General features: G+C 35.5%; 1 protein-coding gene across 2 annotated transcripts in view; it reads right to left on the minus strand.

Annotated features, from left to right (window-relative positions):
- The window catches only part of tbk1 (TANK-binding kinase 1), a 242,608-nt gene that overhangs the window by 13,292 nt on the left and 214,279 nt on the right, over positions 1 to 15,037 (minus strand). For both annotated transcript variants that reach the window (XM_039769963.1, XM_039769962.1), the window contains 4 exons: positions 6,399 to 6,475; positions 4,432 to 4,471; positions 4,240 to 4,341; positions 777 to 873 (listed from right to left, as the gene is read on the minus strand). In XM_039769963.1, coding sequence (XP_039625897.1) covers positions 777 to 873; positions 4,240 to 4,341; positions 4,432 to 4,471; positions 6,399 to 6,475 — 316 coding nt within the window. The remainder of the gene's footprint in view (positions 1 to 776; positions 874 to 4,239; positions 4,342 to 4,431; positions 4,472 to 6,398; positions 6,476 to 15,037) is intronic.

Genomic DNA, 15,037 nt, shown 5'->3' on the forward strand with positions numbered 1-15,037 from the left:
TAGTTTCGTTTAGTTTTAGTTTTTCATTTCGGTTTTGTTAATTATTTTATTTCAGTTTACAAAAATGTTTTTTTAATAATAGTTTCAGTTTTGATTTTAGTTTTCGTTAACTATAATAACCTTGGTATACAGTAACAATTATTTGAGATGAGACTTATTGTGATTGCTTGATTCTGAACACAGCCACATATTTGATTATTAAAGGACGTACATAGTAAGGCAACCAGGATTTTGTAGGATTTTTCTTTTACTTTCTTCATTAAACAGTTTCTAAATTGTTTTCACTTTCTTTGTATAGACAGGATTTATTTTTCATTTTTTTATTACACAAAATCTGCAATTTTGGCAGGAAAGTGTAGACATTTTATATCCACTGTATATAAAAAAACTAATAACAATTAATGCCACTTTACACAACATATTTATTTTGAATTCTTACCAAAACATATTTAGCTGTCATTGCAAACTTGGCTATCATTCAACATGTATATTTATGGCCTTTAGGACTGAAAAATGTTTGTGTAGGAATTCTGTACAGTAGAAGTTTAAAACCTAACACATTCTATTTAAACACATTCTTGCATATATGCATGTGTATTCCTAGAATGTTTAACATTTATGCATTTAAATACCTAACAAAATACTGTTACAAATAAGCAAATAATAAAAAAAAAAAAAAAAAAGCTAATGAAATGTTTTTACCTTATATAATTAAAAAATAAATAATCCTGGGAAACAATGACAGCATAAACTTTATATATACAATGAATACATACCTCGCAAACCCGTTCCAGTAGTTCAGACACCTGTTGCTCAACATTAATGAATTGGTTTGTAAGACTGAGGAAATGTTTTCTTATATGATGTGCTTTTCTACACAACAACAAAAACAAGAGTAAGATGCTTTAGATGAGAAGCTTAAATGATATCAAAGATACTATAAGAATGATCCAAAGTAAGATGACTGTTCAAATACAATTCCTTATGGTTTTCTGCAAGTGTGATTTGATTTACTTGGCAGAAGATACTGTCTTATTTTATGGTTTGAGTTAACAGAAATCCTTTAAAACTATTTTATTGATTTGTTTACCAAGAGTTTGTTTTTGGATTTTTTAATTCACTAACTTTTCTAAACATCATAACAGTAGTTTTAAGTTAATACAGAATGCTACAATATTTTATATGCCCTATTTCCCAAGAGTACAGTTGTGGATTTTCTGCCATGCAAATAACTATTGTATGCAACACTGAAAGAATAAAAAATAATTCAACACATATAATCTGCCTTATGATGCTAAATGAAAAATAAAGTTGAAGATAATCGTTTTTTAGATTTTGTGTAAGGAAACTAAAGCTCTGAAAAGTGCAAGCTAAAACTATGATTTGCCTTGAACAATTTAAAATTCTGTTGTGTTTATATGGCGACTCACTAATATATTGAAACTGACAGCTAAACCAATACTCCTACTCCATGATGGAAACTTTATATAACTTTTAACTTATGCACCACTTCTGTGATTGCACACCTAAACACCATGCCATTTGGATAATGTAAGCGTCATATTGCTTGGTTGTTAACCAAACAGTTATGGGCTTTTTATCCCTTTTGTTCACAGTTCTTATGCAGTGAATATTTCCATATAGCATGAGAGCATTGATTATTCAGCACTGATTTACATTTTTTTATTCAACAGATTTATATTGTCCTTCATTGTAGTAATATATTATAATCTGTTATATTTGGTACTGCACACCTACATTCAACTTCTCTGTGAGATCCTTTATTCAGCTGGATCTGAAAAATTACTGTCAAAGTTAAAAAAATCCCAGTCATTCTCTGAAGCGGTGTAGGATAGTAGAATCAAGTTCAAAAAGATGTAACATATTTTAGTATGTAATGCATAAAATGTAGCCATTAAAGTGGAGTAAGCCTTGGCTACAATATCTGTTAATTTTGATATATGGACAGCTTTTGTATAATTCTAGGAGACTCAACTTGGCAACACCAGCAAGAAAGGTTGTATCAAATAGCACAAATGCTGTATGTACCAGTATCATCTCCAGAAACAGTATCATCTCCAGACAGAGGAGCAGCTTCAGCGACAGACTGCTGTCACTGTCCTACTCCACTGACAGACTGAGGAGATCGTTCCTACCACACTATATGTGACTCTTCAATTCCACCACATGGGGGAGGACATTAACATTATACAAAGTTATTGTCTGTTTTACCTGCATTTTTATCACTTTTTAATTTAATATTGTTTATTTTTATCAGTATGCTGCTGCTGGAGTATGTGAATTTCCCCTTAGGATTAATAAAATATCTATCTGTCTGTCCGTCCGTCCGTCCATTATCTCACCCTTATTGATGCTGAATAAGGACAGACTACTTAATCTATTATAAAATAAAATCTTGAGACAAGACTATTGTCAAGAAATTTTTTCAAATCCCAAGAGACAAGACTATTTCCAAGAGATTTTTTCCAAGTCCTGCCTTCCTCTCAACCATTTTCAACCATGCCCACAGTCCTCTCACCTCCCATTTGTGTGAATGCTTTTGTCAGACACAGTTCCTGCACTCTCAGCTCTTAAGTTTTACATTTTCCTCACATTGTTCCCAGTAAAAGAAGACTTATTATGTCCAAATCTTATAAAAGAATTTCATCCTGAAGGGTTATCAACAGAAGAAATGAGTACACGGGCAATCCTAGCACCAAGAAACGATGAAGTCAAATGAATAAACACGAAAATTGTTCATTGATTACATGGTAAATTTGTTAAATACGTAGCAATAGACCATGCATTAACAGGTGGTTGTGACGGTGCGGAAAATGAAAACATCAACTTACAATATCCAGTACAATTTCTACAACCGTTAACACTTCCACCAGCCAAATTACTATAGAATGATGTATCGTAATGTTATTGTGTAATTTATGTCTGATTGATGGGCTATACAATAGGACAAGATTAGTTGTATTCAAAATTGGCCAAACAATTCTGACATGTAAAATTTTAACAGGCAACAAGAAAGGTAATGTAGTTCATATTCCATGAATAACATTACATAAAAGGAGATCTTGATATGCCATTCATATTAAAACGTTTAAAGTGTCTTGTGAGAATAGCTTTTGCTATGACAATTAACAAATCACAGGGACAAACATTCAAAAAAGTTGGTTTATTTATTAGTGAGGAAGAAACGATATTCACTCATGGGCAGTTATACATTGTGTTGTCACGATGTAAGTCCAAACACGGAATCAAAATTCAAAGCGATCTTGTAGAAAAGTCAATTCCAAATATTGTTTTAACTGAAGTTTTGCAGTAAAAGTGTAAGTTTAAAAAGTATTTGCAGGTTAATTTCAAAGCCAAACAAAATGAAAACATATAACACAATGAATTCTTCTAACGTAACATGAAATATAATTTTCTATCAATTTATTACGTTGTACTATTTCTTACCATGCTTAATTACTTGCTGTAATGTAAAATAATTAGCTCTATTATGCATATGTAACAACTCCCATAAAAATAACAATCTGTTTAAATTGTACACCTGCTTCCCCGTACGTGAGTGGCAGATCTGCGCAGTGGTGCCCGCTTGGGGGTTGGCAAGCGAAGCAAGCAGGGGTGGAGCCCCCTAGTAATTTCAAAATATTCATCATCTGCTGCCATTTAATCAATAAAGTATTATATCATCTGTGTGAATTTTGTACATTTTCTCAGGGTTAACATGTGCTCTCCAAATACTCTTCTTCTCTCCAGTGTTTGAGAGATGATCATGATAGACAGATTGGAGGCACTAATGTGTTCCTGACTGGTGTTTGATGCTGCCAAGATAGGATCTGCCTGTTTAATTCCACTTAAATCAATTCATTCTTGTACAGAACTTGGCTGAGTACAAAACCTTTGATCTTGTCCAATGAACAACCATAATATGGGAACAGTAAAATATTAAACCATACAACATTTGAAAATATACATATGTGCATCAGTATGTAAACTTAAGTAAATCATGTCAGCATAAAGTCCACTTAACATAAGAACTGACATAATTCCAACTGACAACAGAGACGAAAATAAAAGATTTGTTAACAGCATTCCTAGAGAAAATAAACTTCTGTATTCTCCACAGTCCTTTATGACAGTGCTGAACTGAGGATTGCAAATTCAGAACATTGGTGGATAGCATTAGTAGTGTTTAAGGAATCCAAGCCAAAACATACAACTAACCTCATCCAGTCATCTGTCTTTGAGAGGAAAACCTGATATTTCTGGATGCATTCATCATTAAATAAGGTCCTTGCTTTCGTTGAATGCAACAGAAGTTTCTGCCTACAGAAGAAAGAGACATAACATTTAATTCACAAGTTGAAACCTTAAAAAAAAATCCAGTGCGTTGAAACATTAAACCTTAAAACCTACTTGTCAAATTTATGAATCTGTTCTTCGTTATAAGGCAGACCTATAAAAAAAAAAAACAAGTTAATTTAAAAAAACGATTTGAGACTACAATACATATTATTCTCTTACATTAAAAATTCATTATTTGTACAAAAATGTATGGAAAGTCCCTGTGAAGAGGAGACCTTGTCCTGTCTGAAGTATTCCAGAGTCGGTATTTCAAGGCCCTATTTTGTCTTTTAAGAAATGGCTTTCTTACTGCTACTCGCCCTGAAAAACCTGCAGCACAGTCTCCTCTTCACAGGAGAAACTGAGGCCTGATTTTTTCGATCACTGAAGCTGTGCATGAAGCTATTGTGCTGTGAGGTGCCTATCACACAAGCTAGTGAACCTCAGAAACTTGTCTTCTGATTGGGTTGTAACTTTGGGTCTGCCAGATCTTTTCCTATCTGAGTTTCTTCCTGTTTCCAATTGCTTTTTAATTGTGTAGGACGCTGTACTCACTGATACTTCGATTTTTTTTGCAATTTCTCCAAATGAAAGGCATACACTTTGTAAAGGTAGTAATGCTCTGTCTCATTTCACTTGTTAATTGCTGTTTTCCTGCCGTTATCACTAAAATATTGTCTAAGTGTGACACCATTAACGTGCAAATGCCAGAATATGATAACAGATACAAATTACCCCGATACTACAAACAAAGAAAACATATGAACTCCCAGAAATCCAATATTTTGACAGTGAGAAAAGAAATGAATAGGTTATTTAAGCATTTGGATTAAAAGAACTGGAAGACATGGTGGGGACACTGTCATGGAAGACAAGTTGAGAGATAGACGCATGATGAAGTATGAATAAAAAAATGAAAAATACTAAAGAATGTGTCTCAATTCTAAGGATGCCTAAGCCTGTGAAAGTGGAGGAACAGAATCAGAAAATGAAGGACGGAGTAAACTAAAATACTGGCCATTAAGTCAGTAAATGTTACAGAGTATTGTGATATACTTTAGATAAAACATGAATGAAGGCCTGAAACCTTGGGGAAAACATAGATAGTACCCCCAGGTTTCAAAGAACACATTAGAATCAAAACTGAAATGTTGTTGGGTTGGGCAACCAACCTAAAAGCTGCTTATAAAAATACATTCATCATTTTTATTTTTACAGAGAAATAATAAACATTTAAAAAAATACTAATTTGGATAAATACAGTTATGTTTCTTACTTTAAGCCTAGTATATATTAACAATAAAGTGTTATTAAAATTTCAAAATAGTTAATATATACCGTAACATTATATTGTAGCCTAGAACAGATTTAAATGTTTTTCATTTTTAGTGCCGGGACTACTTGTAAGGAGTACCTGCTTGCTTGATGATTATAAGGCTTAGCCAAAAACCTTGATAACTCCAAAGCAGGAATTACGAAAACATACTTCTGATTTTGAAATTGTGCTTAGAGATGCTAGACTCGTTCAGAGAAACTAACTTGTCAGATCTGTAAAATTCAAAATCTTAGAAGGGCATTTGATTGTCAAAGATCAAAAGTACTAAAGACAATTTTTCCTTCTTTGTTCATTGTATAACTTTTGAAAATCCTTGCTTTTAAAATTATTTTTGTATTGCTCTATACTTATTTTTGATTATAGCAGTCACAGTAGCATCAAAGGAAACAAGATTCAGTTAATTAAATAAATCAAATTATGTCTAAGGTCAAAAATCTTAAACTTAAATAAAATTTTGAAAGAACCTGCAGAACAGAAACCAAAAGGTTTTTTTTTTTTTTTTTTTTTTTTAAAAAATAAGTTACAATTTTGTCTTGACCTAATTTATGTGAAGATATAAGATTAATAAATATCAATATTGTTTTAGTTTTTACCACAACATAATAGCATACTTTCATAATTTTAAACAACCTTGCATCTAGGTGGCTAATGCTGGACCTGTTAGCAATGAAAAGACAATCGAACAAAACAAAAGAATACTTACGTCGCTCAGCTTTATCTTTCTTAAATTGCTGATAAATCGCTGTGATGGAATCCAGTATTACTTTCATTCTTTCAGGGCTGCAGATGAAGAGAAAATTCATCAGGCTTACTTAGGAACAAGGCTACTTCTAACAAAAGAAATAAACTAAGCTCAAGGTCAGTATCAAGTAATATTATTTGAAACACATTAATATTATTAGCTATTTATAGTCAGTAGCTATATAATACGAATCCCTATTGCAGACATTAAAAGGTAGTATGTGAAGCTCCATGTTCACATAGGAAAGTTATACAAAAAGCAACAAATACGATAGATTTGGCTTGAGCTTGGGGGTAATCTAAATGTTCTATAAATACTTTAACCTTGTTAGAGTTGAATATTCCATAATAAAAATCATTCATTGCTTCATGCCAGTTCACTGCTTTTGAAAATGCTGTCATATTGTTAAAGCACATTGATACTATACACTGTAATTGATACCTGCCTCAACAATTTCAATTTCACTCAGTCCCTGAGGAAAACTGTGCTTTCAGTTTGCAAAATGACCTTTTGAATCTTATCTTTGAAACTAAAAGCTGATGAGCTGTTCTCAGATTGGGATGCTGAGAACTGACAACCTCCTTCTCTTTTGTGGATCTGAAACTGACAATCTCTCCACCAAGCCAAACTATGTTCAGTGGGCTGAAAAGGCTGACAAGCAGCCATTATTTCAAAAGGGAACTTTAGCATCTAAACTTTTTTGCCAGAAAGAATAATGCTTTTTGCCTATAAAGTTGCCAATGGTTTAACGGAAAGAAGTACTGCACCCCAAAAACAAAGTATCATGCAGCAATGTGAAAGAATGAAAACAAGGAAAATCCTACACTCAACAACTCTACACAACATGTGACATCACCTCTAAAGACCTATCTGTGCTAAGATAAATTAGAACTCTAAAGACCAAATAAACAGCCAGCTTCTCTGTGTTATATTTTTGTCTGTCTGTGTCATGCATCTTTCTTTCCATTTCCTATATTTATTGCTGCCTCTCTGTGTAGGCACAATAAATCAAACTTTCCTACACTGCTCTCTTTCCTATGAGATTTACACGCATAAACCCCAAGGCAAGCAGCACCTCATAACTGAGTAAATCTGCTTTTATCAAAGATCTCACCTATGTCAAGCCACATAGAGTAAAAGGCTCATTGCGATTATGTCTATAATTGTCCATTCACATTACATGTCACAGCGGTGCATAAAAGATAGTAAATAAATGGCTCCTGCAACAGCTCATCTTTAATCATCAATACGCACAAAGTTTGATTCAGATCATAGTTTTGACTCTGTTGATAAAGTGTTTGATGTTATGCTTGATTTGTAAGTACTGCTTTTAGTATGACTTTGAAGTGTTGCAGCATGCAGTTTTACAGTTCAAGTATTATGGATTCAATTACCAAACCCAGAGGCTGTCTGGTACATGTTCTCCCTGTGTTAGTTTACTGAGGATTGCTTTTTCATTTTCAACTTAGAGTACAGGCAGTGTTTCTTGGTGCAACTGTCAGTACTGTTACTTTGTACTTGTGCCTCAAAATTTCTTGTGAGGACCAGCCTTCAATGCCAGTGTTTCACGCAACTCACATTGCGGTATTGTGAGCATATAAGAGCCAAAATAAGGCATTTCATCTAGCAGCGTGTTCACAGAATAATAACCCCCACCCTCCCAGACACACATTTCAAAGGGTTTGACTGCAGTATACAATATATTTTATCCAGCTTTACAAACAGGAAATAAAATCAAAGTACTGCCTTAGGGATCAGGTGGGATTACGAAGTGAGCACAAGTAGAAACAGGAAAAAAAAAAAAAAATCTCTCACATTCCTGTTGATCCCTTTGGAGGCAGTGCCAGTGGCCAAGGTGAGGCAGATTATACTGTGAACAAGTCTCCTGTACTTACAACCCAGTCAGTGACTGCCACCCATGGCTCAAACATGGCTGAGAAACACTGGTTTAGGTGTAAGTGTCTGTTTGATTAATTCTGCACTTATGGCTACTAGGAAAGGCACTGTCTCTACCGTCATAACACAGCCCTGGAAGAAACTGGTATGAAAATAAATGTATGTATGTATGTATGTACTTAGATTATTCCAGATGTGAAATACAAGAAAAAAATGCTTTTGTCAGACACACTTCCTATACTCTCAGCTCTTATAAATTTTATCAGGACAATAATTTTATACGTTCTAGATGACACGTCAATGACAAAGCGAAGAAGAAAGAGCATGGACAAACATTCGAGAAAGTCATTTTATTTATTAGAGAGGAAGAAATGATATTCACTCACAGGTAGATAAACGTTGCATTGTCATGATGTAAGTCCAAACACGGAATCAAAATTGAATGTGATCTTGAAGAAAAGTTAATTCCAAATATTGTTTTTACAAAAGTTTTAAACTAAAAGTGAAAATAATGCATATGTAACAATTCCCATGAAAATAACAATCTTTAAATTGTATATCTGATAAGCCAAACCCGGAAGTGGGCGAGCAAAGCGAGCAGGGGGTGGAGCCTGAATACACATACATACATACATACATAAATACATACATATATACATAAATATTTATACAAAACAAATATATATATATATATATATATATATATATATTATAAAAAATATCCTGGGAGAGAAAGACTAGGTAAATGAGACATGATCATCATGTGAAGATCACGGAAGACACTTAAAAGACCCACAAGATGATAGAGACCTTAAACATGAGACTTTGTGCCAAGAGACTGACACAGGACCGTCTTGCGGGGACGTAGAACGTGAGATTCTTGCATGACATGCCCTACTTACAACCAATATCAAATAAGACCACGGGAAGCAAAACACTCAATCGTGTAAAGGCTTTGAGCACACACAGATCCAGGGCTCTCAGCGCATATAAAGCATATAAGGACAATACATTATAGATAAAACGTCGACGACTAAGCGAAGAAGAAAGAGCAGTGCGGAGTAAAGAGACTCAAAAGTGTTGGAGAGAAAAAAATGCAAAAACGAATAATCAAGATGCAAAGTCAGAAAATAAGGAAAGTAATAATCAGCCCGGAACAAGTGGAAATGAAAAAAAAGCATGTCCAATCGGACTCAGAATTAAGGTTCGATTGAAGGAGGGCGGAGTACAGCACGGAAGACTGACAGCGGGGTATTGATTGATGCGGTAAGGGGGGGGGTCACGGGACGGGAGAAGGAGTTGGAGAGGGTGCCAGAACAGGCATGTCAAACTCACTACCATTGGTGGCCCGCTTTGACTGCTATATGTGCGTCAGCGGGCCGCACTGTAACAAATACAGTGAAATACGTTTAACGCAAAAAAGCTTAAGACGAAATATCAGTTAACGCAAAATAATACAACGGTCCCGAAAAACTACTATGTACTTTCATGCGTTTTTTTTCTCTTAACACGAAACGAAAATCGCTTAACACGAAAAGATTTCCCTTCTGGGAATGAACAAAATACGGAAAACACCAGCCGCGCAGGCGAGATTTAAGAGGGGTTTGAAATGAAAGAGAGGTGGTTTCACATGTTTCTTAGAAAGGAGGCTAACTTGGCTTTGAAATACTGTCGGAATAGCCTGTGACACAAGCCAATTTTGTTTATCTAAGCTACTTTCACCCTCCACCCTTACAAACGCCACACAAAAACATCTTATCTCTCATCAGTTGGCTTTGGAATTCGGTGACGAGTACATTGCAGTGTGAGTAAAAATCAGTGAGTTGGTTCGCGTTTTTTTTTCTACTTTAGAAGAATTTTTTTATGAGCATAATGGCAAAGAGCTCAGGGGGAAAGCAAACTGCTATTTCGCTTAAAATGAAGATGGAGCTTCTTAAGGCTGTTGATCAAAAACAGAAGACAGCGGAAATCTGTAAAGATTTTGATATTGCTAACTCTACATTATCAACAATAATTAAAAAAAAGAGCAAATTACGGAAATGTTTGAACCGAGTAGGTTTGAGCCAGAGCGAAAACGGATGAGAACGGCCAAGCACGAGGATTAAGAGACGGCTTTACTTGAAAAGTTTGTATTAAATTTCATTAAGTTCTTGTGAATGTTTTTGTTTCATTGATTTTTATTAAATACATGCATATATGCATATCTATGTAAATAAAATGTACTCTAATAAACTTTCTTTTTTGTAATATCCTTTAACACGAAATGCTTTTAACATGAAAAAATATTTCAGTCCCCTCGGTTTCGTGTTAAACAATTTTCACTGTACTATTATACAAAGTTACTGTAGCTTTCTTTCTAATACTGAAAACTTAAAAAAAAATAACACAAAGTTTAAAGAAAAGCAATTTATTTCCATACAATCTCCGAACAACAGTGTACAATTAGAGTTTTAGCCTCTAGGCTAGATCCTTATATAGGAGTCTTACAGTCTGAGACTTATTTCTTTTGTCCCGACACTTGGCATCTCTTGTTAGTAAAACAGTTCGTCAATATCAGGCTTGAAATCTCATGCAGCTGCAACTTTTATGAGGGAAGAAAGGTGCTCAACAGTAAGTCTTGAGCGATATGGGGTTTTGGTAGCTTTCATTAACGAAAACAATTGCCAAAAAGGTAAACCTTCTGAACATAGACAGTACTCTCGATGCCAACTTATGGATCTGCACATACGAGGGTGGCATGTAAGCATACAAGCCTGGCACACCAACTTCATTATATTTTGCCTTCAGAATAGAATCTGACTGCAGTTCAATCAATTCCATTTGGATGTTCTCAGGTGCATTCTCAACGTTGTAAAAGTATGGTGACGTAAACAGCGCAAAGTCCTGTTCATGTGAACGGAAATCACGAAAATGCTCACTGAATTCATTACTCAGTAATTCAAGTTGGAAAGCAAATCCTCCAAAAATCTAATTTTACTTTACTAAGTTTACTTCAAAGATTATATTGTAAAATAAACCGATATGCAAAAAGCCCAAAATCACAAAAAATTGTTAAAAAGCAACTCACCAACTTCTCACATCCACTTCAGATCTTCAGCTGTAATCTGCACTAACTGTTCGTTACAATACTAGCACAAAATTACATAAAACTAGAGCAAAAAAAGATCCATCCTCTTCCGCGTATCCAAGATCGGGTTGTGGGGGCAACAGCTTGAGCAGAGATGCCCAGACTTCCCTCTCCCCAGCCACTTCTACTAGGTCTCCCGGGGAAATCCCGAGGCGTTCCCAGAGCAGCCGAGAGACATAGTCCCTCCAGCGTGTCCTGGGTCTTCCCCTAACCAGGGAGGCGTCCAGGAGGCAGAGGAGCAGTTTCTCTCGGATGACTGAGCTTATCACCCTATCTTTAAGGGTTTAGAGACCCCAGCAGAGTGATGGTCAATGAATTTTATTATCGTTTCCGTGACCTTGTTCCATAAACACACCGTAAGAGCTATAAAAGGCAAAGTACAAAATAAAAAGCATGTATATAACTTAACATAAACATTTGTAACCTTTGTTTTACATATAACACAGAGAAATTAATACCTTGTTCACTTTTCAGCGAGGTGCATGATTGTTAACCCCATATGTCGCCATTTTCCTTTCCTATTCCCGGCAAAACTGCACAATTAATTATGCAAACTAAAGACACCTAATAACTTGTCAAAATAAAAATCATGCAAACGCTGTGATTCAAGCCCTGCTGAAGCATCATGTGTCCTTTACAAAGGGAAAGCCCAGACACTCTGTGGAGGAAACTCATTTCACCCACTTGTATTCGCGATCTCGTTCTTTTGGTCACTTCCCACAGCTCATGACCATAGGTGAGGGTAGGAACGTAGATCAACCGGGAAATTGAGAGCTTTGCCTAATGGCTCAGCTCCGTTTTCACCACTGCGTACGCCGCACCGATCCGCCTGACGAACTCCCGCTCCATTACATGAAAATATGCAAGCTATTACTACTCGTGATGGTCAGTTCTGCCCAGTGGCCAGTCTCAGCAGCCAAGCCAGTAGTGTAGCCCATCAGGCTGCTGCAGCCTAGCACTTCAGTTGTGACACTGCGGCTAAATTAACTTTGGTCAAGGGGGGGCAGTGTCATCACAAGAATATCGAGGAGCTGACACCGCAGCTGCAACTATACTAGCAGACGACGTTTCCAGTACCGTAATGCCATGGGAAAATGCGCTTTTGTCAGAAGGCGGAAGAAAGAAAAGTCAATAAGTAACGCCAAAGATGCAGAATGATTCAATCACAAACGATAGTAATCATTTTGTACAAGTTTAGTGCTAACTAGGATCTATCATGCGGGCTGGGCCACACATATTTCTTTTGAGGGCCGCGTGTTTGACATGCCTGTGCTAGAAGGTTGTGTTTGGGGTTACAAAGTCAGCATTTTTTTTCTTGATTGTTCAAGTAAAACTTTTGTGAGACTACGTCTGTCAGTTTGTTTTTTTTTTACTTCTTCTATTTTCGAGCCGGGCGCGGAGGTCGCTATAGTATCAAAAAAAGATAGTAAAGATCACATTAGCACAAACAAAAGTTAATTATTACTCGAAAAAAGGGAAAATAATCATCACGGACCAGGTGTAATTGAAAAAATAGCAGGACAAAGCGAGGTCAGAAATAAAAGACAAAGAGTAGAAAACAAAGTAAAAACGTCATAAAGAGGTTAAAAAACAAGTGGGCCAAACACATGCAGAGCAGGTTATAGATAATAATAATACATTTTATTTATATAGCGTCTTTCCCATGCTCAAGGCACTTATAATGAAAACAGTGGAATTCAAAAAGACTCAAAAAACAAAAACGTAGGCACGAAACACATGCAGAACAAGATACAGAATTTGAAAGCAGAAAAAAAGAGTTTCAAAACAAAGAAAGTAAACATCGCATTAGCGCAAACAAAGAGAAATTATTACTCGCAGAAATAACGAAAAGGCGACTAGAAATCGAATATATGGACAAAGGTCATATGTCTGAAGTATGAAAATATTGTAAGGTTTTGAAGTTTTAAGTCAGAGAATTTCAAAAACGGGGTTTACCTCACATGCATTTATTGGTTACTTTGCAAAAAAATTTATTAACTGCTGATGATGTCGATCGTTTTCTCTGTGCTGAAATTCCAAACAGAGAAACCTATCCTGAATTATGGTACAAAGTCATTAAACACTTGTCTCACGGACCTCATTTAAAAGATTCAGGATGTTGGAACTCGATAGATTCTAAATATTGTTTTTAAAGAACACACTTATTGTGATGTGAAATTTTGCATACAACTTCGTAAATATCTTGTATGTCTTTATTTGTAACTTAGGCAAAGCAATGCAATATTAGTTTTACATTATTGATAATAACAGCAATGGTTTAGGTCTCTTTGAATTTTACGAAACAGGGTTGGGGGAAGTGCCTCAAACAAGTTTGGCTAATATTTCTCTTCTGAAGTCTCTCATTCAGTCCCCACAGGAAAGCCAGGCTGCCTAACTGGCAACCTTCACAGGGGTAGGTGTGAAGGTGCTCTATCCCCCCATTGGTCTGAAGTATGGCTGTTTGGAACTGGCTTGTATCAGAAGCCTTTAAGTACCATAATGTCCTATTGGCTCTAGGGGTTGGACAGAAAACCTATAAATTTGCATGCTTTATCTTACTCTCTCCTATCAAACTGATGAAAGATCATCTCACACCATGAACTGAAAAGGACAACACAATGAAGAGGACAGCTCAGCAGCCATATTGAGACAGGCTTGCAGCCTGTTCTGAAGAAAGCGGACCACAAAATGATGCCTTAACTAGATACAATTTAAGTAACTAACAAGTCTGTGTGCTGCCTGAAACTACACATCACCATTAATCAGGTTGTATGGTTGCCAATATTCAAATGTACTTTGCATATTGTTAATATTTATGAATATTATCAATAATACATTTAAATTGTAACTTAACTCCTGCTTGTCTTTTACTACACCTAATTGCCTGTGGTTATACATGGAGAAGGGAAGGTGGGGAGATATTATTTGGTACAGTACCTTATAAACAGTGGTAAGTCTGGGAGATTTAAGGCATTCTGACAAAGGCTACAAATGAATAATACAAAAGAGGACAGCAGAGTAAAATATTACTCTACCAAGACAAAACACCACTTCTACTGCAATATTTGCTTTAAGAAATTGTTAAGATGCAACAGACTAAAGGTTTCCAAAAAGGGACACGATCAGTTTTAAAAGGGAGCATATATTGTGCCAAACAGTACAGCATTGTGATGCTATGGGACATGACATCTAAACTATCAATGATAGCTAATAGACTGGGGCACAAAAGAAAATATATTTCAGGGTTGTGCACCATAAACTTTCTTTCTTAGGTACTGTAAAATTTAGTTTTTGCAGAGAAATAAACCACCAATTTTTTGTGTTTTATTTAGTTGATATCTGAAGTGTTGTACTCATTACTCCTCGGCCATTTGCTGCTCTTTTATTACATAAGCAGAGTAACAGTGGTTTATTTTTGGAAATATAATTTAGGTAAAATAATGACAAAAACCCCTCAGTGCATAAAGGGTTAATGGAAGATCTGGTTAAGAGAACAGGCAACAATTAAAAGCTAAATGCAGCCATTTACAACTAAAATAGACAAATAAGCATTCTGAATTATAACAGGCGCATTAAC

Source organism: Polypterus senegalus, chromosome 11, assembly GCF_016835505.1.
Source record: "Polypterus senegalus isolate Bchr_013 chromosome 11, ASM1683550v1, whole genome shotgun sequence".
NCBI classification, from domain to species: domain Eukaryota; kingdom Metazoa; phylum Chordata; class Cladistia; order Polypteriformes; family Polypteridae; genus Polypterus; species Polypterus senegalus.